The sequence below is a fragment of the Arvicanthis niloticus genome, chromosome 18 (assembly GCF_011762505.2).
Source record: "Arvicanthis niloticus isolate mArvNil1 chromosome 18, mArvNil1.pat.X, whole genome shotgun sequence".
Classification (NCBI taxonomy): domain Eukaryota; kingdom Metazoa; phylum Chordata; class Mammalia; order Rodentia; family Muridae; genus Arvicanthis; species Arvicanthis niloticus.
In genome coordinates this window covers 48,421,252-48,446,172 of record NC_047675.1, presented here as the reverse complement: position 1 = coordinate 48,446,172, position 24,921 = coordinate 48,421,252, and the positions used below count along the sequence as shown (strand labels likewise).

The 24,921-nt window shown below is 54.5% G+C and overlaps 1 protein-coding gene across 6 annotated transcripts in view; it reads left to right on the top strand.

The window, feature by feature from the left end:
- Cbfa2t3 (CBFA2/RUNX1 partner transcriptional co-repressor 3) overlaps nucleotides 1–24,921 on the top strand; it is a 72,946-nt gene that overhangs the window by 40,090 nt on the left and 7,935 nt on the right. For 2 of the 6 annotated variants that reach the window (XM_076915996.1, XM_076916000.1), the window contains exons 2-10: nucleotides 8,609–8,755; nucleotides 11,218–11,295; nucleotides 15,113–15,354; nucleotides 15,550–15,639; nucleotides 19,508–19,689; nucleotides 20,301–20,530; nucleotides 22,724–22,821; nucleotides 23,478–23,676; nucleotides 24,239–24,307. In XM_076915996.1, coding sequence (XP_076772111.1) covers nucleotides 8,609–8,755; nucleotides 11,218–11,295; nucleotides 15,113–15,354; nucleotides 15,550–15,639; nucleotides 19,508–19,689; nucleotides 20,301–20,530; nucleotides 22,724–22,821; nucleotides 23,478–23,676; nucleotides 24,239–24,307 — 1,335 coding nt within the window. Of the gene's footprint in view, nucleotides 1–8,608; nucleotides 8,756–11,217; nucleotides 11,296–12,268; nucleotides 12,328–15,112; nucleotides 15,355–15,549; nucleotides 15,640–19,507; nucleotides 19,690–20,300; nucleotides 20,531–22,723; nucleotides 22,822–23,477; nucleotides 23,677–24,238; nucleotides 24,308–24,921 lie in introns of those variants that run through there. The other 4 variants (XM_076915997.1, XM_076915998.1, XM_076915999.1 and 1 more) reach the window with 4 other exon arrangements.

Genomic DNA, 24,921 nt, shown 5'->3' with positions numbered 1-24,921 from the left:
AGACCTCTGAGAGCAAGGCAGGACCAAGAAGAACCAACCCTGCTTGATTCGAGGTCCTGTCACCACTGGGGCAGAAGGGCTGCCTGGCCACTGGAGCATAGAGCAGGAAACACTAATCCCTGTATTTTTGTATTATTACTTATTCATGGCGGTGGAGGCTGATGGAGACCATATGTGGGAAGCCACTGAAGCAGACACCTGGGACTCATTAGGGCTGCATCCCACCCACTCCCGAGTCCCCTGCCTAAGGGATCAAAGCCGAGTGCTTCTGATCCTAGCCTTGAACAGGACAGGATGGAGCTCCGCCCTCAAGTCAGACTCCTAGACTTGGAGTCACCCAGAGGAAGCCCTCAGCCGTTTGCTGTGCCTTGGACCTGGGAGTCCAGGTCTAACCCAGCCCTTTGCTGGAGACCAGGGTCCAGATTCCTTCTGTATATCTCACAGGAAAGTTCCAGAAGAGAGCTAGCTGTGTCCTCTGGAAGTTTGTGCTGGGTTGAAAAGATGACAGTCTTACATGAGCCCTGTAATGACTCCAGATGTGGTAGCTAGGTCTCAGTGTCCAGGACAGGAGCCTGGGGGAAGGGAAGGACAGGCCAACGCCTGTTACATCAGTGGCCTCAAAGGACTTATACCCCAATGGCTGTGCTGCCTATCAGCCAACCCCTTTCATTTTTTGAAAGGGCCCATCTGAATGTTAGGCAATTAGAAACCCCTCAGGACCAGGATTGCTGGGACATGTCCGTGATACGTAACCCATGGCTCTGAGCATTCAAGGAAGGGAACTCTGTCACTGTGGAGGTGTGGTTCTCTACCTTCCCCCTTTTGTCCCCAGCCTGTGCCCAGAGGTGGTTGTGGGGCTCTCCACATGTCCCCCATCACGTCGTCCTGATGGTCCTGAGGCATCCTGAAGTGCATCTCTGCTGGGTTGCTTAGCCCCATGTCGGATTCACACATATCTGGACTCACTGATCACCGCTTTGCTTGTGAGCATAAAGAGTGAGAGGTGCCTGAGCTTGCTGCTTAGCGTGTAAGGGCATCCAGTTATCTGTGGTTAGATGAGGCTGTTGGTCTTCAAGGGTTGAAAGACATTTAATCTCTTATTACACTTGTTTATCTGGCGTATGTGTGTGGGGACATACTCTAGGGTACGTGTGAGGTCAGAGGACAACTTATGGAGTTGATTTACTAACTTCCACCATATAGGTTCTGGGGTTCAGTCAATCTCAGGTTTGGTGGCAAGCATCTTTATTCCCTGAGCCATCTCCCCAGCCCTGCAAAGCCATTTTAAATGGAGATCTCGAATTGGATGGATGAGTGAGTGGATGGGTGACAGGTAGGTAGGGGGATGGGTTGTGCATTCATGGATTAATGAATGGATTAATTAATGGTGGGTGCCAGGTAGTATAGGAGGGGTGAGTGGAAAAGTAGATGGATACATGGATGGATGGATGGATGGATGGATGGATGGATGGATGGGGTTATTGATGGACCAATGGTTAATGGATGGATGGATGGATGATGGATGGAGGATGGATGGATGATGGATGGATGATGGATGGATAAGTAGCTGGATGATGGGCGAGTGGGTGGATTGATGGATAGGTGGATGATGGATTGATGATTGATGGATAGGTGGCTGGCTAGATGAATGGTGGGTGTGTGGGTGGAGATGAATGTAAATACTGTCGGAGACACTCTAGTAGCCTATGTGGGGGCATCAAGATGCTGAAATATTCGAAACAGCCTTACAATCTGTGGTCTCTGACAGCCATGGGACTCCCTGCCTCTCAGTTCTCCCATCTTTCCCATGGGAATGCTGTTGCCCAACTTTCAGGAACCTCTAGGGAGCAGATTCATTAAAATACAACAAAAACTGCAGTCACAACAAAGATTTGAAGGGAGAGCAGGTAGAGAGTGGAGGTCTGGAGGGGGTAGCATTTCCATAGAAGGACACTAGCCAGTGCAAAGGCTCTGGGGCAGGAGCATCTGAGGCAGGAGAGTGAGACTGGACAATGAACAGAGAGGGGACAGCCAGCCTTAAGTGGCAGGCTTGGGAATGTGTCCTAGGAGGTGAGCTGACCCTGCTGAATCTGAGGAAATCCAATCATGTGGGTTTACCTTGGCCTTGGTGGCATAGCATTGGACCACTGCCCAGGCAAACGTTGGGACTGGAATCCAGAGATAAGGGCTCTGTGCTCCTTACACACGGTGTGGCATTGCAGTGACCTCAAGTGACCTTAAGTATCAGGATAGGTTATGAAGACCCAGTGGGGTGATTTCAGCCACTTGGGGTCTCTTCTCTTTGCCTATCTCACATTTCCTACAGAATGACACAGTATCTCTTATCTCGGTCTCTGACATTCTCTCTCTCCCTCTACCCTCCCTCTGTGTGTCGGGGGGTGAGGGGGGGAGAGATTCGGGGAGGGAGTTTGAATGCACATGTTGTGGAAGCCAAAGTAGAGCCTTGCGTGTTGTCCTTCAGGTGCCTTCCACCCCCTTTTCACGTTTGAGACAGGGTCTCTCATTGACTTGGAACTCACCGAGTAGACTAGCCAGCCAGCAAGCCCTCTGTCTCACTCCCCACCCAGTGCTGGAATTACAAGAACGTGTCCTGTGCCCAGTGTCCTACATGGGTGCTAGGGATCAATCCCATGTTCTATTTGATCTCCAGCACCAGCTCACCCAGAGCCTAGAACACTGAAGTTTCATGACTGAAAGAGAAAGAGCCCTCGCTAGCACACCATCTCTTTCATCCGATGCCATGCTATACACCTTTGATTTTTCACTGGGGTCCCCAAATCACAGCTATAGAAACAGACTGCCCACCTAGGTCACAGCGTGTGACCTGTGTGACCTATCCTCTCCAAGTGAGCTTTGGTCTTTTCCTTTGATTAATGACTTTGTGCTATGGGACAGTGGGTCCCTGCCCCCCAGTATATGAGGGGTTGGCTGTGCTTGCAGAGGAACTACCTAGACCTGAGAGCCTTGATACCATCATGTGCCTTCAAGTCCCTGCCTGCCCACGGTCAGCCCTGAAATAGAGAGACAGTCTGGCCCTTTCAGCAGCCCTGTCCAGTCTCCGCATGTGAGTGTCCAAGACTCCATAGAGAAGAAACCTCACATCTGACCTCCTGGAGTGGAGGCTCATCTTCCTACCTTGCTGTGTGCCTCAGTTTCCTTTTCTGCCAACCTCATGGGTTTATGATGGGGACAGCAGGAGGTGACAGACACAGAGCACTGAGGTCAGGGCCAGAATCTCAGCCCTGACCTTGTGCTCACACCTGCGTCTGAGACCCGTTGATGTACACAGTGACCTAGGTCACAGCAGGGGTCAGTCAAGCCAGGCTCTGAATTTACTAGGGACACAAAGGTCTGAAGAGACCCAGCCAGAAAGATGGTCAGCTCCTTGCTGGACCTAGGCCAGTTCCCAGCTGGGAGGGCGGGCTGGGAACCACAGCCGATGGGGACAGTGATGGATGGAGTGGTCTGTTCCGGCACATTCCGTGTTCTTTCCCACAGGCCCCGCCTGGCTTTAGAGAGCTGCTTCCTCTGTGGATGCTCAGTATAGACAACACAGGCGCTCCCCTGGGCCCACAAGCAGCTATGGGGCCTGGGAATTTTCTGGAGGGTGGGAACAGGGAAGTAACAGAGACTGTGACAGGCTGGGGGAGGAGCGAGGCCCTTCAAACACTCTGTCTTCCCAGGGATCATCCTAGGCTTTGCCAACGTGACCGAAGGACAGTGGATGGGTACCACTGCCTGCCGGTTCCCTGCTCATTCACATCCCTCAGGGGATCCCCAGATCCCCTCTGCCAGGCCCTATATGCAGTTTACAGGATCCAGGACAGGGAGATCATAAAGTCCCCTTTCTGGAGAGGGCTGGAGGGAAGATACCAACATCTCTAAAAAACAAACAAACAAACAAAAACAACCAACAACAACAAAAAAAAAAAAAAAAAAAAAAAACATGGAAGACTGGACATTCTTTAGAGACCTTGGAAGCTGTCTGGGGTCACCTGACTATAAGGTCCCTGAGAACGGCAGGGGCAGTCTACCCAAATCCAGTTACACTGCTGGCTTCTCAACTGGGTTTCACTAGACCATTCTGTGCCTTGGTTTCTCACCCCCTGTAAGGTGGGGCAGGATTGTATGGATGAGGGCTATTGGGAATATCACATGAGGCCCTCGTAAAGCTGACATTCCTCACCACAGAGAGCAGAGCTGTCTGTTAGGCTGTGTGATGCCATGGGATCCTTAGGAGCTGGGCATGGGGCTCCTCCCACAGCATCCCCGACCCGCCACAGCACAAGAATTGCGGTACTGTCCTAAGTCAAGCAGCAAGCACTAACAAGCTGGTGACAGGTGCTCCCCAGAAACCACTCTAGGTTGGGTGACCGCACAACCCAGGTGCTTTCTGCTGGTGCAAAGGTTGGCCTGGGGTCACGGGCATGGATACGGCTCCCTGGGCATCTCTGGGCTTCTTTCACATGGTTCTCACTGTGGCTACACCACACCAGTAGACTGTACTTAAAAATTCACAGCAATAGGTTAGCGAGAGCTGGTGCATAGTACCCATCCTGGCTGCCCACCCACAAGCCATGAACCGTGACAAGATCATGGAGGGGCCCTGACAGTATCCGCTGGAATAAACGGTCAACAGGGCTGCCCCCAGGACCGCTGCAATTTTTACTCATGCCTGCTCACCTCATAAGAAAAGTCCAACTCAACAGGCAAAAGAACCTCTGCCCAGCTACCTGGAAACACAACTTAGAACCTGGGGACACAGGCCTGGGCAGGTGGGGACAGAAAGGACAGTGTGGCTTGGGACTGATGGACGAGACCCAGCTCTGTACTGCACAGCTGAGTGGCTTTGGAGAAATCACTGCCTGGGCCTGCCTCAGTTTCCCCTTTGTGAGATGGAGCTGTACCTCAAGGAGACTGTGGAGGCTGGAAATTCCAGCAGAAGCATGGCTGAGGCCAGGGGTTTGACCTTGTTGGGGCAAAAAAAAAAAAAAGACACAGCCCCAAGCCGCCCAGATTTCAGGGCGGTCTGGACCTCTCCAGGACTGCTCTGGATACCCCCACCCTCCCACTAGCATTTGCAGACTTGCTGGGAAGCAAGGACTGCCTCTCCGTGGGTTCCCAGATCATCTGACAGTGGAGCATCATACCTGGCCAGCTTCCGCTCCGGCTCTTATGTGGCTAGAGGGCCCTGGGAGAAGCAGAGCAGGAAGATAAAAGGAAGCAGAGCCTGGGAAGGGCAAGTCTGCGGGCCTCATCCCTGCCATTGACTTTTCTGAGCCTGTGGGACCCACAATGCCGTCCCAACCCCTCCAGTGTGAAGAGGGACAACAATGAAAATTAGCAGGTCAGCGGGTCGCTTCTGTAGCATGCAGACAACCCTAGGTTCCAACCCCAGGACCCATACACTGGGCGTGGCCGCACACACTTGTAATCTCAGCACTCAGAATCAGAAGTATCAGAAGTTCAAGGCCATTCTTGGCTACACAGCAAATCTCTTTAAGTAAAAAAAAAAAAAAAAAAAAAAAAAAAGCTGTGGTACAGGTCCTATGAAAGTCATCCTCCACCTGTTTTGATACACGCGCGTGCACACACACAGATACACAGACACACACACAGACATACACAAACACACACACAGACACACACAAGCATACACACAGACACACACAAACACACAGAGACACGCACTAACACACACAGATATACACAATCACACACAGAGAGACACACATAGACACACACAAGCATACACTGACACACACAAACACACAGACATGCACAAACACACACAGACATACACAGACAAACACACACACACAGACACACATAGACACACACAAGCATACACACAGACACACACAGACATGCACACACACTGACACCCACACACACAGACATACACAGACAAACACACGAGAGACACATACACAGACACACACAGACACCCACACACACATGTGCACATACACCCACAGGGAAGTGGATGGTTTACATACTTTAGAGCTAAGAGGCTCAGGCCCCCCCCAGGAGACAGACTCTCAGCAACCAGCCCCTCCCACCTGACCTAACCAACCATCAGCTGGCCCTTGAGCACCGGCCTCCAGGCGCCCTCTACCCTTTCCCTGAGGGTCCTGGCAAGATACTCCAGAGAAATACTTCCTCGTGGGGCTGCCACAGCAATCCCCACCCTGAATCATCACCTTTTGGTGGCTGCAAACCTTGCAGATGGGTTGACCGGGGAGCAAGGTGACTGCAGTGTGGTGACAGTCCAGAGGGGATAAGCTGGAGAAGGAAACAAGATTCCCCGGGGCATCCTGGGAGGTGGACACCCTTAGGCTGCTGGAGGGAAGGCAAGGAAAGTGTAAAGGCAGAGAGGGGCAGCAACCCCAGATCTGGGAGGCTGCTGACCGGTCCGAAGCAGGAGACCAGGTACCTCTAAGTCCCCACACTTGCTGCTTTCCATCCAGAGTCCGTGTGTGCTGTGTGACTTGGAGCAGATCATGACACTGTGGTGTACTTGGCCCTCTCTTTGAAATGGGCTCTGAGTGGAATCAGGTCCACAGGACTTCTGTGGGGACACATGCTGGGAACAGAGTCTGCGTGCAGTGAGCATTTGAGGCTCTGAGTTGAGATGACCCCTGGTCTCAATGATTCGTGTCTTATAAACAAGAAAGAAAATGAAGTCTCTGCTGGTGACCCTGCTGGTGCCTTTGACACCATGGGCATGTGAGTGGTGGCCGCTGCATCATGGTACCCTGGTCGGTGGCACCAGTGGACCTGTCAGTATGATACTGACTAAGCATACAGAGAGATAACATCTAGTGCCCAGTGCCCGCCCAGCTGCCCATGTGCCTTTACCCAATTGGCTCTACTTTGGTACTTGAAGCTCAGGTGAAGCCACTTCCCCTCTGTGAAAGGCTCCAGAGACACAGAGTGACCCCAGTGTCCTGGGCCTGTGACCAGAGCCAGCCTGGTACTTGAGACATTTGGCCATGGCAATACCCTCTCAGGCAACCCCATCTGCCCGAGGGCCCAAGGACAGACTGGACAGGTGAAGGGCTGGTGAGGACAGAGTGCTCCATGCTGAAGCAGCCAGTCCCAGTTGCCTTCTTTGGTTGTTGTCACCGGAGACTGGCCATCAGCCCTACAGACAGGCATGGTGTTGATAAGTCCCCACAGCTGTGGTCACACATGTGCCCAGCCATCAGCCTTTGGACAGTTGAGGGAGGGGAGGGGCTGAGCGCTGGCAGGAGGGGGGCCAAAGCCGCAGCTGGGGGACAGCAGGTGCCGCAGCCTGGGTGGCTGCTGTGTGCCATCTGCTCCCATCCTGCCCCTCTTCGTGGGCCCAGCAAGGTGGGGTCTTCTTACCTCTTCCATAACAGACCCAGACACAAGCCATCACGGTCCTCCGGGCTTGTCTAAAGTGTCTCTGAGCTTCTCTCCCCTCTGGAGACCAGGGAGAGGGTTAGGTGAGGGCTTCACTGTTTCTGGCCTGCCACCTGGAAGATGTCACTTACTGATCACCAGCCACAGAGGCCTGGGTGACCTGGACTTCCATGTGTCTGCCAATGATGGGTTCCAGAAATGGGATGCAAGGCTGAGGGGTGGTACCCATCGTTGCAATGAGGACGGCCAAGAGACTCTGTGACTCTGCCTCTGAAACCCCCTGCCCATGGAAGACCCTATGGGTATGAGTGCGGGGGTCAAGCAGTCACTGGGGCAGAGAGGTCTGCTTTCGGCTCATAGCAGGCAGGAGCCCGCCCTTGCTGGCTCTGGAGGGCTGGGCCATGTGACAAAAAACAAAAAACAAAAAAAAAAAAACAGCTCACAGAGGTCTTTTCACCCACCCTGCCTGACCACACCTTGCGGTAAAGGGAAGCCCTGGGACTCACCATCCTCCGCGAAGTAGGCCCTAAGCAAGGCCTAACCTTTGGACTTAGGCTGAGCCCGTCTGGGTATCCAGAATCCACCTGACCCTCAGTTCACCCTGTCCATCATCACCGTCTTAGCTTCTTCCTGCTCAGCTACCCCTGATCAAGCTACCCTTGATGAGGGTTGGGTCGCTCGGACGTGGTTGGTGATGGATACCCTGAGCCAACAGGTCACGTTTCGGGGATCGAGCCCTAGGCACCCTGTATCATCCACAAGCCTCCCATAGGGGTCACAAGCACCCCAAGGCAGGAGATGGTTGAAGAAAAGGCTCCACACCCTAAGCTAATTCCCCTGTCCCCCTGAGCAGATCCCTAAGGAGGGTCTCAACATCAAGAAATCTGGGGTCATCGCCCCTCCTATGCCTTTTAAATAAAGATACTCAGGGTAGCTCAGGAGAACTGAGATGGGGCCTGAGCACGAAGACCTGCGTTGTGAGCTCCCGCGCAGACACTAGCCCCGACGAGCCCACGTTTGGCCTGACTCTTTGCTTCACCTGTGCTTAGATGCCAGCCACCTGTGAGAACACTTGGGATGGTTGGCATCCGGAGTCCACCTGGCCAGTGGAAGCTCAGACCCCTGCCCAGGTGCTGGCCAGCCTGCTCTGCCCTCAGCTGCTTAATCTGTTTCTTTCTCTCTCTCTCTCTTACCTTAGCCAACAGGAAGGAGAAGGCTGCAGCAATGCCAGACTCCCCGACTGAAGTGAAGACACAGCCCCGGTCCACACCCCCCAGCATGCCGCCCCCACCTCCCACCTCATCCCATGGAGCCACACGACCACCCTCCTTCACACCTCACACACGTGAGTCTGCTCCGCCCCCGCCCATACCTCGCGTGTAGAATGTGTAGAATAGGTGGAGTCATTTGAAATTCTGTACAGTGTATTTCACATGACGTGACCCTGTGGCCCGTTTGCAGCCCAGTCTTAGGTTCAGAGCCCAGCTCCCCCTGCTACACAACTTTGGGTAAGCTAGCTACTTCAGAGCTCTGGCCCGGCTGCTTCATTTGTGGAGTGGGGGGCCTGTCTTCCAGCCATTGTGCAAATGAAGCAAGTTGCCAGACATTAGCACCAGCCTACAAGCACTGATGTCTGAAGGCCCTGGGGACCTAGGCTCAGCTCAGCAGCCCAGAGCAGAGGCCACCGTGGGGATTCCAGGGAGCCTAGAGCAGGAGTATTGTCTCTCTTCCATAACCACCCCTTTCCTTTAAATGAGCCGTTGGCCACTTAAGAGGACAATGTCCCATGCCCCTCCCCCAAGACAGAGGCATACGAGTATATCCTAAGTGTTCTGGCAGGTGGAAGAAGCCAGTGCCATCCCCACTGCAACTTTTGAAGACACATACCTGAGGGACCCTTCCCCAGCTCTCACACTGAAGCCAGATCCCTCTCAGTAACTCAGCCCGGTGTCACCTGGTTTCCAGGGCATGCATGCTTCCTCTGGCCTCTGCATCCCTGGACATGGAGCACAGACTCTGCCCTTCGAAGTTAAAGCTCTTAATAAAGCCTTGCTGTCTAGACAAAGGCTGAGATGAGGAGCGAGCAGCTCAACCCCAGGTTAGCCTTGTCCCAGGCTAGCCCTGTCCCTGTTGGCGGGCTGCCAGGCTCCTGCTTTGGGGGTAATATCATCTGCTTCTAGGTATAGCCACATGGAACCAGGGCCATCTGAGAACATGCCCAGCACATAGCAGGTTGGGTGTGAATACCCATGTACACCTTCCGATCTCCTGGGAAGTGCTAACTCCCATTTCCTACAGTGAACCCAGGGTCCCACAGTTGCTGAGCCTGGCGTGTGAGGACTCGTAGCCCCGCCTCTTGTAGCTGGGACTCTGCTCTTAGCAGCCTGATACTCTCAGAGGACAGATGGCCCTGCCCGGTCCTGGGTCTGCCTGCTGGCCATGCTCCTCCAGGCTAAGATACCTGTGCCTGTTCTCAAAGTGTCCCTCTGTCAGCGATGCTGCTGGCACAGTCACTTCCCCTCCCTCCCTAAACACCCTTCCCTCTGGACTGAAGTACAGGTAGACTCCGGCTCCTGGGCAGCCTCGGAGCTCATCCAGTGGGTGAAAGGGGACTCTGTGGGACAGTGCTGATGTCACCAACCAATACGTTAACCTAGAAACAAGACCGTGCATAGGGGCTGCTGCGCCCCCTCCCACCCATGAGGCCATGACACACCTCCTGAAACAAGGGTCCTCCAGATGTTTGAAGGCTCCAAGCTGGACAGAAGAACAGAGCAGCCAAAAGGCTGATCTTGGACTATGACTTGTCACTGACCCTGAGGGTGCGCCTCCCCCAGCCTGCATTTCCCCATGGACCATCTCTTACCCCAAAAGCTAGCCTGGATACCAGATGTTCCTGGTTAGGAGTGGGGATGGGGTCAGCCGGGGCCTTCGAGGCTTTGCTTTCATGAGGCCTGTGAACAGATGTGAGTGCAGCCAAGGCATGTGTGGTTCATGGGGGGGGATTTGTGTCCCTCCTGCCTCTCAGTCCCACCGTGGGGGTGGCAGCTCTGTCTGTACAGCACAAGGCTTTCGGTTTTTCTCTAAGTGGACACTTCCAGTCTCGGGGGAGGGCTGCCGATCATCGGAGCTAGGTGGTGCATAAGTGTAAGGCCCAGGCCTCCTGAGGTCACCTCAGGTTCGTTCCTAATCCACGTGGTTAACCACACCCCCTGCTGCACCTGGCTGGTGGCAGCCCTGGTAAAGCCTCTGCAGTCGACTGCAGATTCCTGCCCAGTGCTCCAAGCCAAATGGAGAGACTGACCTTGAGAGCTGTGGTTTTCCTGGCCCAGTGACCACCCTGGGCACAGATTGGTCTGTGACTGGGGAGATAGGCAGAAGACTGAGTATGGAGACCTGGGACAACACAAGAAGCTTTGACCCAGCCTACACTCCTCTCAGGCAGGGAGCTTGTAGGTGGGTTGAGCTCCCATCTGCCCTTTCGAGTTTCTGAGGCAGGGGGCTTACTACTCCTAGAGCTACTGCGACAGCCCCACCTCACATAACAGACCTGAATCTCCATCACTGAAAACAGCCTGGGCCTTCAGGTCCCTCAAGGTCAGTGCTGAGGGGGTAACCAAGCCCTTTCTGGGAAGACAGCTTTTAAGAGTGAAGTGTCTCGCTAACAGATAGCCAATGCGACCCATTTTATGGAGGAGAAAACTGAGGCCCAGAGAAGTGGACCAGCCCACAGCGGCAACAGTGTGGTCTCTAGGACGGCCGCTAAGGCGCCCTCCTGACAGCCTGTTCTTCTTATTTTGCTTACAGATGGCGAGGATGGACCCGCGACATCTGTTCCCCATGGCCGTTTCCACGGCTGCTTAAAGTGGTCCATGGTCTGTCTCTGTAAGTAAAATAACAAGAACCGTGGGCTTCGAGGAGGCCACCTGGGTCCTTCTCGAGGCCTCTACACTCCTGTTGTTGGATCTCCAGCCTCCTTAAAGACAAGAGAGGCCCAGGGCCTAGAGACTGAGACGCTCAGAGCTCAGACGTTGTACTGGAACTGTGGGGCCTTTGCATGTGAATGCCTGCTGAGTTTCATCCCCAACAGCCAGACAGGCTGACAGGAGCAGACAGTGGGACCTATGTCAATGACAAGTGGGACATACTCCACTGTTATAAGAGGTCCTAGCTCCTACTGTTGGCAGGGTAGCTAACAATGGGCAGGGATGGTTGCCCGTGCCTCAGTTTCCCTACTTATAAGGTGATGCTACCATATGAAGCGCTGAGGGTGATTGGTGCACCACGCTGACAAAGCCGTTGCTGCCGTGTCTGAGCCACACTACGTGCCCTGTGGGCATTGGTCACTAGTGGATGATTCCACCAAAGCTTGAGGTGGCAGTCAGAATACTTGTCTGCCAGCAGCAGCAACCTTGATCCCAGGCTATATGGTGTGAGGCTGCCATGCAACTTCTGGGCTCTGTGAATGAGGAAGAGCTTACATGTGTGGCCTGTGTTCTGTGTTGTCCCTCTTCCTGCTGTCACTCCATACCATGCTTGGCCACACACTAGAGCCTGGCACACAGCCTAACTGGCCATCAACTGTTGACCGATTCTTGCTGTGGTGATAATGGTTCCCTGTGTCAGGGAGAAAGGGTGGAAGAGCTGTTAACGGGGGTCCGTGTGCCCCAGGCTAACTCCCACCCAAGCATCAAGGCTGGGGGAGTTAGGGGGTGCTAGTGTGTGCCCCCAAACATCAGCCGAGGACACGTGTACTGTCTAACTTAGTAACACACCTGTTGTGGTAATGAAAACACTTGTGCTGGGGACTATTTTTGGCGTCTCTTTAGCTGCTGAGACTGCCCAGCAGCCACGGGAGGGAAGACAGGCAGTGAGGCGAACGGGCCACGGGAGACCCAGGCGCTCAGAGCAAGGCTGGTAAGCGGGCCTCAGGGACGACAGGACCAGGCCAGGCTGGGTCTGGTGGGTGGCAAGGACTAGACCGTGTGTCCATCGGCGTGTCTTAGAAACTACTAGAAGGCCCAGAGTCCTGGTGATAGTTCTATCACCCTTGGTCTTAAGTCCACAGCTATTAGTGAGGTCTCCGTGGCAACAAGCCATCTCCTGGCCTGGCTGAGGTGACAGCAAGTGACTGTCATTAGGGTTGACTGGGGCGTGTGTGTCCGGGGCTATCAGAGCTCACCAGGAAGAGAGATGTCCACCCAGTGGGGTCCTCTGGACATGGTCTTAGAGAAGCTAGGAGCCCAGAGCTGTTAGGATGCTGTGTGTCGCCATCACTGACCACCCCAGAGCAAGAGGGGTGCCCCCACACATGGCGCTTATGCCTACCTGCTTCTAATATCATGTAGTCATTCTGGAACTGACTGCATCCCAGGCCCTGGAAGGGGCTCTTGAGATCATTTGGGGGAGACAAATGGGAAAGCTTCAGCTTCCATGTATACCCCTGTGCCAACACCAGAAAAGAGGGGCTACTTAGAACCGTACGCAGAGAGTTGTCATGCCTGGTGGCAGCATATAAACACCAGGTAACCTGTGAGCCTGCATGTCTCTCCCCACATGCTTTGAAACTTGAATTCCTGAGAAGCAGCCATCAAGGGGTGCCTCACATAACCCCCAACATGTAGAGTCTGTCAGGGTTGTGATCTCATGAGGGCCAGCTTCCAAGTGAGCTGGTGGCATGCACAGGCTCTGTAAGCCATGGGTTGGGAAACAAGATGGACAGCTCTGCTCTGACCCCAGAGCCCATCTCAGAACCTCAGAATGGCTTGGGACCACTGGCAGATAGAGAAACCAGACCTAGGACTGACTTACACTGTCTATCTGGACAGGTCTGACTCCCCAAACCCTCAAGGATTTATGATATGGGGGTGTCTGAAGACCTGTGAGAGCATAGCCCTTGTAGTAGGTGACTGTCAGACTGGAGGTGAGAATAGAATGGAGAGGGGGGATTATACCAGCAGCCACACCCACACCACACCAGAGTATCTCTTGACTGGGTCTTGTCTTAACTCATGTGGAAGGTGAGGGTCTGCCCTAGGATCAGACAGTTGGGGGCCATGAGCTACTTACCCTAGTCTGCTATATGGATGAAGAACATGTTTGTATGGGGCCACTAGCCCCAGCCCCAGGGTGGTTTATCTGGGCTAAAGCCTCAGGCAATATCTGGACAAGATGGAGCCGATCACTGCACTAGTTACCGAGAGAAGGCTAGAAGGGGCCCACGGGAGAGCCTAAAGCTACAAGACTGACAGAGTTGGGTTAGGCTCCCCCATCCTGCTGTACAAGCAGAGGTAGGACAGAATCCTGCAAGAGCCATTGCAGCCACAGAGCTCTGAGGGCCAGATGGAGGGATTCAGGTCAAGTCCCACCTCACCTTTCCATGCCCAGCCCTCAGGCTGAGTGCTTGAATCAAGATGTGCAGTCTGGAGTGACTTGCTGAGGAACCCATTGTTCATGGCAAACAGTTAACCCAGGGAAACTCAGCTGGAGTCTCTGTACTGGGCCAGCCGGGAAGGTTCTTGAGTGTAAAACGGGGCTCCCTCTCTCCCTTGGTACTTCTAGCCCCACCAGGCTAGCCTCACCACAGGTGGCATGAGACAGCTGGAGCTTTGAGGATTGTGACTTTACAGGCACCCCAGAGCTACATTTCTCAGCCCTGGCTAGAGAATCTGGCTTCTGCATTCTCAGCCAAGGCAAGAGACAATGATGTATCCTTAAGGTCAGGGGCACAGGACACAAAGCAAGCCACAGTCAAGTAAGCCAGAGGTATATGAACGTGTCTATATGACTAGAGGTCGAGTCTGTAACCTGTGATCTCTGACCTGTCTGCAGACCCTGCTAATCATAGCTGGGACCCACCACTTCAGCTCTTAACCTTTTGTCACCCAAGGCTGAGAGGCAAGGACTCCGTGGCAGCTGCTGGCGTTGGCCCTGGGACGCTGAGCCAATGGCAGGGCTATCTAGTCAGCCAGGGCTCGGTGACTGGCAGTAGCGATCCTGTAACATGCTTATCAGCTGTCTCTTTGGTCACTTGATCATCCTTAGCATGAACCACCCCCTGTACACAGCCTCCTGTGTCACAGTCCCCTGAAGAACCCAACCAGCTCTTCCTGGGGGTCTCAGTCTCTGCCTGGCGTTGAGTCCATCGGCTCATGCTCTACTTGGTGGCAACGGTGTTGCTCGGGGTTAGAAAGGTATTGTTCGAGGCTGTTGGAGCAGGGGCAGAGTTGCTAGCCTTTTCTTGGGGTGATGGGGGTGACTTCTCGTTTCCCACACCTCGGGTGAAGACGGCCCATGCTTGCTCATAGTGGAAACCTGAGCCAGTCTGAGAGGATGGCATCTGCTGCATGTGGAGGATCTAGAGCACCAGCTGGTGTGAAGGTCAGGCTCAGGGTAGCCCCCAGGGATGGTGTAAGCCAGCCCCACAAACGTCTGTCTCTGCAACCATTTCCAGTGTGTGATCCTTACCACCCTCCTGGCTGGGGTACCTGAGGTGAAGGGCGTCACCTTCCCAGTACCGGTTTGCATATCTGTAAGAGTATAACACCCATGAGCACAGAGTGGTTGCAGGGACAGAATGGCAGCTGTCCACCGTCATCGTCACTGTCATTTGGGACACTTGTCATTGTCACCATGTATACTTATAGCCATCAAGTGCAGTTGTCATGGCTTGCCCTCATGTTCACTCACCGCTCTCCTACAGTAATGAACGGCAGCAGCCACTCACCCACGGCCATCCATGGTGCCCCGTCTACACCCAATGGCTTCAGCAATGGGCCAGCCACCTCATCTACCGCCTCGCTGTCCACACAGCACCTGCCCCCGGCATGCGGGGCACGGCAGCTCAGCAAGCTCAAGCGGTTCCTCACCACCCTGCAGCAGTTCGGCAGCGACATCTCGCCCGAGATCGGGGAGCGTGTGCGCACGCTGGTGATGGGGCTGGTGGTGAGTCTACGAGCTATGAGGCACCCATGTTCCCCATGACAGCCTCTGCCGCTGACAGGCTCCATCACGATGCCCACAACCCTGTCACGCTCTCCCCAGCCCTCTAGCCAGACCCGGAACCTCCTCCTCCCTAAGGTGTGGGTGGGGCATCCGGGTCAGTACTGGAGAACCTTTAGATGGGCTGTCTCTCTGCAGAACTCAACTCTGACCATCGAAGAGTTTCATTCCAAGCTCCAAGAAGCCACCAACTTTCCACTGAGGCCGTTCGTCATCCCCTTCTTGAAGGTAAACTAAGGTAGCACCCTCCAGGCAACAGGGATGGTATATACAAAGGCCCTGGGAAAGGCGGGAAAGCTACTGTCTGTATGGCTGGAGTCCAGTGAGGGAAGTGTGTGTGCAGAGGGTGAAGAACAGGTGACGGACAGGCAGGCATATGGCTGGACAGCAGGGTGACAGAAGATGCTGTGCCAAACACGGAGCCCAGACTAGAACCTCACAAACAATGAGGACGCTGCACTGGGTCCCTTTAGCAGAGTGACCAGAACGGCTGAACAAAGCATATTCCTCATTCCAGCCCAAACCCTCGGGATGAGGAGCCATGTTTGTTTATGGGGGTTGCATGGTTTTTTTGGTTGGCTGGGTTTTGTGGGCTCTTTCAGTTTGGTTTGGTTTTGTCAGCGCTGAGGGGTGAACATAGTCTCGTCCACGCTAGGCAGGTGTCCTGCTGCTGAGCTGTGGCTCCAGCCCCTTTGAATTTTGAGGCAGGGTCTCACTAAGTTTCCCAGGCTGGCCTTGAATTCTATCCCCCTGCCTCTGTATCCAGTAATTGGGGTTGCAGGTGCCCGCTACCAGGCTTAGTGAGAAGCTGTATTTTAAAATCTGGTCGTCTGTGTGCTGATGCTCAGGAATGATCCAGGTCCTCACGCTAGGCCAGCGACTCCTGAGAAGATGCTTCCAAATGTATTTGCTCACGTGATCACTTTCGGCTTAGACCTCTCAGGGAGATGCTAGCTTACCCACCCCTTAGGGCATCCACCTCTACTTACACCGGAGCCCTGGCTCACTCTTCCTGCATGCCTGTGCTCTACTTTAGTCAAAGTTCAAGGTCAGACCATACAAGGGATGAGCTCCCAAGATGTGAGCCCCCACCGAGCTACCTAGGGGTCACTTGGCTGGATCCACGCCTCTGCACTCAGCCCCTGAGGCTGGAGTCCTCTGTTCTCACACACAGAACAGTTTCATCAGTAAGTTTTTAAACTGCCCAGTTTAGACCAAGAATGGATTATAAGGCTCTCTGCACAGATGCCCTGTTGACCCCTGGATGGGGGGCGTACAGCCCTGACACTGTCAAGTTAATAGGCAGGAAAACTGAAGCCTTCACTTTCCCGGCTGAGGCTGGGTTCAAGCTTGGGTCTGTACAGTTCAGGGTCTTCACAATTTTCACAGTAAATGCCCTACCAGCCTCATCCCCTCTGGCAGCTCACAGGAGGACCCCACATGACACCCATATCCACTCCCCTCCTTCCTCCCACCCACACCTTGCTGGGCTCACACTGGAGCTAGTGACAACAGAGAAGTCCCGGGTGCCAGCTCGGAGGCCCACTTGGCAGTCATTTGGTGTGCGTTGGAGGCCCCCTTCTCACCCTCCGCATACTGCTGACTCCACCGCTGCCTGTCTTTGGGATGCCATGCGCCCGCTTACTTTGTCAGAGCCGACATTCGTTAACATATGCTCTGCAGCTTCAGCCTCCCCATCTGTGCCTGGAATATCCCAGCTTCCACTTCCCATGGCCCCTACCCTCAGTACCCTTCCTACCTAACCTAGTGCAGGATCACCTAAAGCAAACACTAGGTGGAACACCTTACCAAGCTCTGCCTTCTCAAGGGACCTCCTCCATTTCATTTCCCTGTGCCACCGTTGGCTGTTTGGAGACTAGCCCACTTCCTAGCTCACCCAGGACCTCTGTGTCTTGTTATTAGCAACACTGGGTGGTACTTCTGTCTCCATGACGTGGAGCTCCTGGGGTGGAAGGGACAGTAAGTACCAAAGGTCAAGCCTAACAACACAAGACTGCAGCCAGTACTCCTGACCTTGTTGCCGGAGACACCATCCAGAGCCCACTCTGTCCTGTCAAAGAGGCGTGGCTACTCTGCCTGTACAGCAGGGTAGGGGCCCAGCTCCAATGGTCTAGAAACAGATGAGCCAGAGGAAAGGCTCAGGCAGTTCCAGGTGCCTCCCTGCCCTCAGTGGGTGGAGTCCTTCTTGGCAGGGAAGATAGCTATCACAGCACCTTCCTAGATAGTTAGGGAGTTCCTGGCTTCTACAGTGCTTCTCATGGCTACCTCTGGAGATGGCTGGGCAAGGTGTGGCTACGCAGAGCTTAGCTCCAATGGTAGGGCCCTCTGGGGTCCTTCCCTGGGCAAGATAAAACTGTCTGCCACACAGATGACAGGAAACATTGAGTTCATTCACATAGGTCTGTCACACCAGGCCTTCCAGAGCTCTGGTCTGCAAATGAATCAAGAGAGCTTGTATGACCTTCCCAAGACCACATGACTCCTCAGTAGCCCAGTCAGGGTGAGGTGCACCAAATCTCATTCAGCAGCCTGTGGTGGAGAGGCTCTGTAGAGCAAGGTGAGGTGTCACAAAACCTCAGGGCTGAGCTGTCACCCTGGTGGTTCAATGTGTGTGTTATGTGTCACTCACCAGAGTCCCATCCAGGACAAAGATGGCTAGATTTTTTTTCTAGGCATCAAAGTCTCCATGCCAAGTGAAGTTAGGGCCCAGACTGCCCTGTGACCAGCTTGGTGTGACCTCTGAATGATGCCTAGGACTTCTGAAAAAGAATGGAGACTTGTTCTTTCTGGACTGAGAAGTGGTCCTGTACCCACAGCCAAGGCCTCCCATGTATCTGGACTGTACAGCGGGGCTACCTGATCCTAGGTCCCCTCCACTCTGTCCCACGCCCGCCTCCATGTAGCTGGACAGTAAAGCTTTACAGAAGCCACCCCACCCAAGGCTCTAGCTCCCAGCTGGCCCCAGCTGGCCAGGACCCCAGATGTTCCCCCACTCGAACAGCAACCAGATGGTGCTCATGCCCAGCCCCCGCCCCACCGTGCGGGCCAAGGAAAAGGTGGGGGCTGATGAGGGAGTAGATTCTGGACTACTGAGACCTCCCAGGACCTCATCCCAGCTCATGCTTCTGACGTGGTCGGCAGATGGTGGGCTGGCCCCTGTTCAGCTATCCAAACAGAAAAACAGGCCTGGCAGCCATACCGCTCAACAAAAAAACACATCGGCTGCCTGATGGGCTGGGTGGATGCGCCAACAGAGGCTGAGGAGGCGGAGGCTGGAGAAGGCTGCCCTGGCAGCTTTGAAATGCATGGGAAAGTTGTAGATTGTGTTTATTTACAAATACTTAGAACTGCTGGCTCTCCCAAGAGCTGGCCACTGGGCCCCTGTCCCTCTACCCACAGCAGCTCTGGAAAGGCTGACCACCAGCAGTGCATCCTGGAGACCCTAGCCCAGCACTAGGGGGAAGCTCACAGAGATGGCGTCTGTGAGCTCGGTGTGATGTCATGGCTGAGGCCTGAGTTCATGAAGGTCATGTTCCGTATGTGCTGATGTCCCAAGTTCCGGCTGGCCGTGAGCTTTGTTTAGGGCTGAGACTGGAAAGTGAGAGGCAGTGCAGAGAGGAGTTGGGGCTGTGGGGCTTCTGGCCAGTGCATTTTGCTGGCTAAAGCAGAGACCCAGCAGCAGCACAGTACCTCATTTACAGCTCTCCTCCCCCCTTCCCCCTCCCCCTCCCCCTCCCATCTCAGGCATATTTGATTGCCTGCCCCCTCTGAACCTTGCTTTCTTTCTCTGTGCCAAGGATGATATGGTGCCTGATTAGACGGGGTGCGAGTAGGGAATATTGGCTGCAGACAGCACTCTAGGAGGTAGCAAAGTTCCTACATTGCTGTGTGTCCAGCAAGGTACAGGCCTGTCACTTCCCACTGTGCCGTTGGAAGGAAAAAGGGACCTAAGGGACCCAGAGCAGTCTTGAGTCACACACACAGGCAGCTCCGGGCTGTCTGCTACAAACAGACTCTGTGGGCTTGCTCCCCAGCTGCCAGTCAGCTGTGCCTAAAGCCCCTGTCCTGCCCACAGGCTAATCTTCCACTGCTGCAGCGGGAGCTCCTACACTGTGCCCGCCTGGCCAAGCAGACACCCGCCCAGTACCTGGCCCAGCATGAACAACTGTTGTTGGATGCCAGCGCCACCTCCCCTGTCGACTCGTCCGAGCTCCTGCTGGAAGTCAATGAGAATGGCAAGCGGAGAACACCTGACAGGTACCAGCCTCTCACAAACCCACAGGAGAGAGGGGTGACCCAAGGTGGCCTCTTCCTGCCCATCTGCCCCTGCCGCAGCTCTGCCAGACAGCTGGTCCAGTCTGTTGTCTGTAGCAGGACTGATCAAGTGCGGCTAACCCCGCTGCATGCTGCAGGGACGGGCTAGTGTGCGGGCGACACTGGGTTCTACAGCCTATGCTGCTCAGTTAGCTATGGCCCCTAGGGGCCTCTGGGATCCCTGGAGGACAGCAGCTCAGGGAGGGGGCTCTATCCACCAGAACTCACTTTTCTCTGTGCTGTTTGTAAACCCTGAGTGACCTGAAGCCTAAGTTCTGTGGTGGCCAGCCTGGACTGGACCCTTTGACTGGCCACAGCAGTACTGGCTCTACCACCACACCACAGTGGGGACCACACCTGGCCATGGGACCCTGGGTGTCTCCCTCTATCCATTTTTCACCAGGAGCCCCAGAGGAGGTCAGAGTGGGGCACCAGAACCCAGTGGGGCTCCTCTGAGTTTCTGCCTCTGCCCTGTCTGTCTCTCCTCACCTCCATTATTATCCTGTATCCAAGACTGGGGCTGATGTCCACTGGCCACCTATTTTCTTGGTCAGGACCAAAGAGAATGGGTCAGACCGGGACCCTCTGCACCCCGACCACCTCAGTAAGCGGTCCTGCACCCTGAGCCCTGCCCAGCGCTGCAGCCCCAGCAATGGGCTGCCCCACCCTACGCCACCCCCGCCCCCGCACTATCGCCTGGAGGACATGGCCATGGCTCACCACTTCCGGGACTCCTACCGACATCCTGATCCCCGAGAGCTACGGGAACGCCACCGGCCCCTCGGTAAGCGGTGTGAGAGTGTCGAGGTCTGAACACGGCATATGAACCTCTGTGTCTGTGAGCTTGTGCCCATGTATATGCCCACACGTGCTTGTTGTTGGAGAGCGTCTGAAGGGTTTAGTCAGCAGCTGCTTGTACCTATGTTCTAGTGGAAGACACTGAAGCTGTCAGCACCACCTCAGCTGTCCAGTAAAGAATGGGTATAAGGAACCAGTAGCTACCCCAGGGCCTGTGTAGCCTGGCTTGCCCCTCCAAAGACAAGTCACCTCTCCTCACACACTGAATAGCACTGCAGCAGAGGACCCTATCCTAAGGACACCCTCCTGCCCTGAGCAGCCTGAGGCCAGAGTAGCTGAGGATAAGACAACCAACAAGGCTGCCTTCCTTTCCTTGAATTCAGAAGTGACCCTCAAGTGGGCCACATGACCTCTCTGTGCCTCAGTGTCTTCCTTTATCAGAACAGGGATTATGTATGACAGGGTATTGACAGAGCACCTGGCATACACTCCACCCCAAGGCCCAGCCCCCGATGACAAGGACAGCAGCTGACACAGAGCACATGCCACTGAACGTGTACTCTGTCATTTCTCAGTCTGTACCCACTCAAAGGAAACCGAGGCCCAAGGAGTACATGTGGGGCACCCATGGGTGGGCACGGCAACACCTGTCTACCCCAAACCTCCTCTGCAGAAACCCAGAGATGGCCACCCCTGCCACACCCCAGTGTGTTGGAACATAATGCTAGAAACGACCATCCAGGGTCACTAAGAACGCCAATAGGGTCCCAGAGTAGGGTCAGCAGAGGCTTCCCTGTGGAAGCTTCCAGGGTCTGGTCCTAGGCAGCAGGTGACAGTGTCTGGCTCGCCACAGCCGGGTCAGGCAGGTGCTAATTCCCACCCGCTTCTGTTAATGCAAAAATAAACGCCAGCTGTCGCACAGCTCTCACTCTCTATTTTAGTTTGGGCGTTGGCACGGGCCCTCATGGGTAGCCAGAGAGGGTGCTGGATGGTGGCTGTGGCCACGCCCTGCCCTTCTGCAACTCGAGGGAGGCATTTCAGGTTAGGGTAGGAGGAGGTCCTCAGACGCTGATGGCTGCTTAAAAGAGAAGCTGTGCCCCAGGAAGTCGGGGTTGGTGCCAGATCACCTGCACAGCCTTAGTTATGACACTGCAGGAAAACCAAGACAGGGCCATCATGTCCCTCATGCCCCAGCCAATGGCAGCCCACACTCCGCCCCACCCCCATTTGGTCATTCCCGGGGTTACAGATCCAGACTGGCCTTACACCCAACACCGCCTCCTCCGCTTTCTGCCTGGTAACTATGGACAGACATCATTCCGCAGCCTGTTTCCTCTTCTGTCATATGGGGAAATGGACCTTCCCTGCAAGGTCAAGACAGAGGGAAGGGAACAGTGGTTAGCACCAAGCACTGCTTGGGGACACCCCTCAAGTTTATCAGATCAGCTTGGGGCTTTTTCTAACTACTTACTATGCAAGAACTAGGCAGGGTTGGGAAACTGAGGCTGGGAGTGGCAAGATGAAGGCCCCAGGATCCCATGGTAATGAGCCATCCTGTATTACTGCTTTGATCCTGCTGCCGGTAGATCTGATCGCAAGACCACACTTGGGGCTGGTAAACACCCAGGTCAGAGTTCAGCCTGGGACACAGAGGTAAACACAACACGCCATCTTTCTCCATGGAGCTGACAGTCTGGGAGCGAGGGTAGTAGAACAAACAGGGAGATTTTGTACCTAGAGACCAGAGACTCACATGGCCTGAGGAATTCCAAAGACTGCAGCTGTGGAGGGGCCCTGTGGCGCGGACTTTGGGGAATGCATAGGAGTACAGATATCTGAGAGGAAGTCATAAACACACATAAAGTGAGCAGCTGCACAGAGGCCCTGAGGTTTCTGGGCCATGATAAGAGAGACCTCTGAAGTGCAGCTAGAGCTGTCTATCAGAAATGGGCAAAGGAAGAGGAGCTGGGTTAGCAGGTTAGTAGGAGGCAGTGGGTCACTGAGGCAGAACCGAGGTGACCTGGTTTTAACAGATTCCCCGACCCTCTGGTGCAGGAAGTAGGAGACACCTGGAAATAGGGGCGGGGCCTGAGATCTAAGTCAGGGCTTGGTTATGGGCAAGGCTAGGACTTGACATCTGCCTGGAAGCCTAACTGCATCGCCCTTTCTGCATCTGCAGCCATACCTGGGTCTCGACAGGAAGAAGTGATTGACCACAGGCTCACGGAACGTGAGTGGGCGGAAGAGTGGAAACACCTCAACAGTGTGAGTGCCCAGGTGGGGTTGCCAGGCCCTTGTGACTCCCAGAATGTCTACATGACTCCGGAGCCTAAGGCTGGAGGGGGGTGGGGACCCACACTGAGTTTGGGCTCCTCTGGGTTCAGCATCTCCTGGCAAGAACTACCGGCGTGCCTACTGGCTGCCCACCCTTTTGTGTGAGCATCATTGTCCATTGTTGGCCGATCAGGATGCTGCCAAAGAGTAGAGACAAGGACCCTGAGCCCTGCTCACAGGCCCTTCCCCCTTTACTATTTCCTTCTCAGACACTTGCAGAGTAGAGCCCCAGTGATGTAGGACATCTTTGTGGTAGGTGCCTGAGCCTCTGGTCAGGCCAGGTGGACCATGTTTTGATGTTTCCATTCCTCTGCCCGCCCATGGACCTTTCTTGGCAATGTTCCCAAGGCAGATTGCTTTCAGAATTTCAAACGAAACAACCCAAGCCCCTTCCCTGCATCCAAAGAAGCTCCCATTCAAGTCGGGTGCCGACAGGCACTGGGAGTCATTTCGCTGCTTGTGGGGAGCCAAGGTAGATTTTTGTGCCCTGCCTTCAGGGATGATGAACTGGCTCCCTGACCACCCCCTCCATATTGGATGGCCACATCTGGCCACAGCTCTGGTTCCAACGTACTGAAGGCCCTGCCACCTGCCTGCAGCTCCTGAACTGCATCATGGACATGGTGGAGAAGACCAGGCGATCCCTCACCGTGCTGCGCCGGTGCCAGGAGGCCGACCGTGAGGAACTCAACCACTGGATCCGGTGCTACAGTGACTCTGAGGAGGGGAAGAAGGGCCCCACCCCCATCTCTGCCCGGTCCCTCAACAGCTGCAGTGGCCCTGAGGGGTCTCAGCTAGGTGTGTACCAAGGAAGAACATGGAGGACCTGTAGTAAGAGGTTGCTAGCTCTACACAGTCTTGGCCACTAATTCCCCAGAAAGGTAGCCAACACTCAGTCCTTAATTAAACAGAGAGCCTCACTTCAAAAAGGGGAGGTCTTTCCCATGGCAGAAAGATGTCCCTGGCCTGCTAGGGAGCCTGGACTTCCCAGATTCTGGCAGGTACAGGCCAAGCTTAGAAAGAGGCAACTAGGGGCTTCTGTTTACCTATCCATCATGGTGGTGACCACAGAGATGGGGGGGGTGATTACCTATCCATCATGGTGGTGACCACAGAGATTGGGGCAGGGGGCGGTATCCAGGACACACCCAGATCCCAGCCTGAATCCTTGTTCACTGTCTGTAGAGTATGCCACACGAATCCCCCCATTCTCCTGGAGGCATGTGAAGCCCTCTTTCCCAGGGGAATAAATACTTCTTGCCTTCAAACCCTGGCCAAAGTGGAAGGAAACCCAGTATGGAAGAAGGCAACTGATGGCCACACCTTGTCTATGACACTGTACCCTGCCCCCTTATTTCAGACATTCACCGGGACTTCACGCCCAGAACCCTGTCTGGCTATATGCCTGAAGAGATCTGGAGGAAGGCGGGTAAGTAGGGTAGACCCTGGGAACAACCGTAAGAAGTGTCTGTGACTCCGACGGTCTCCACACACAGCAAATCTGGGATTTACACATTGGGGCACACGTGGGGGTATATACAAAATGCATGTGCCTGCACGTACACACACACATAGAATGAGAGAGAGAGAGAGACAGAGAGAGACAGAGAGAGAACAAGAGAGAGAGAGAGAATATATGAATCAGGTATTTACGCCAGGGTTCACAAAGTGTACTTCTGGCTTTCTGTGGATAGTAGGCCCAAGCAAAGCCAAAGAACAGAGCTGTTGTTCTTAAAGCAGGTCCCTCACAGCAGTGACTTGCCTGAAGCCTGTTAGAACAGAATCCTGGACACTACCAGACCAGGTAGTGTGCTGGACCATACTGTGGGTAGGACTAGCCCTCACTCACTGAAGATGCACACCAGAGTAAGAACCATGATGCTGGCAGGTGGAGGTTGAACTTTGGAAAGTTTGCCCATGGCTCTGTTCCTCGTGACCAGGGTTGCACATGTGTGCCCAGGACTCACACATTCACCCACATACCTGTCAGCAAAGGAGTGGAGCCATTGACTTGTGCCTTTGTGTGCGCACACGAAATGTATG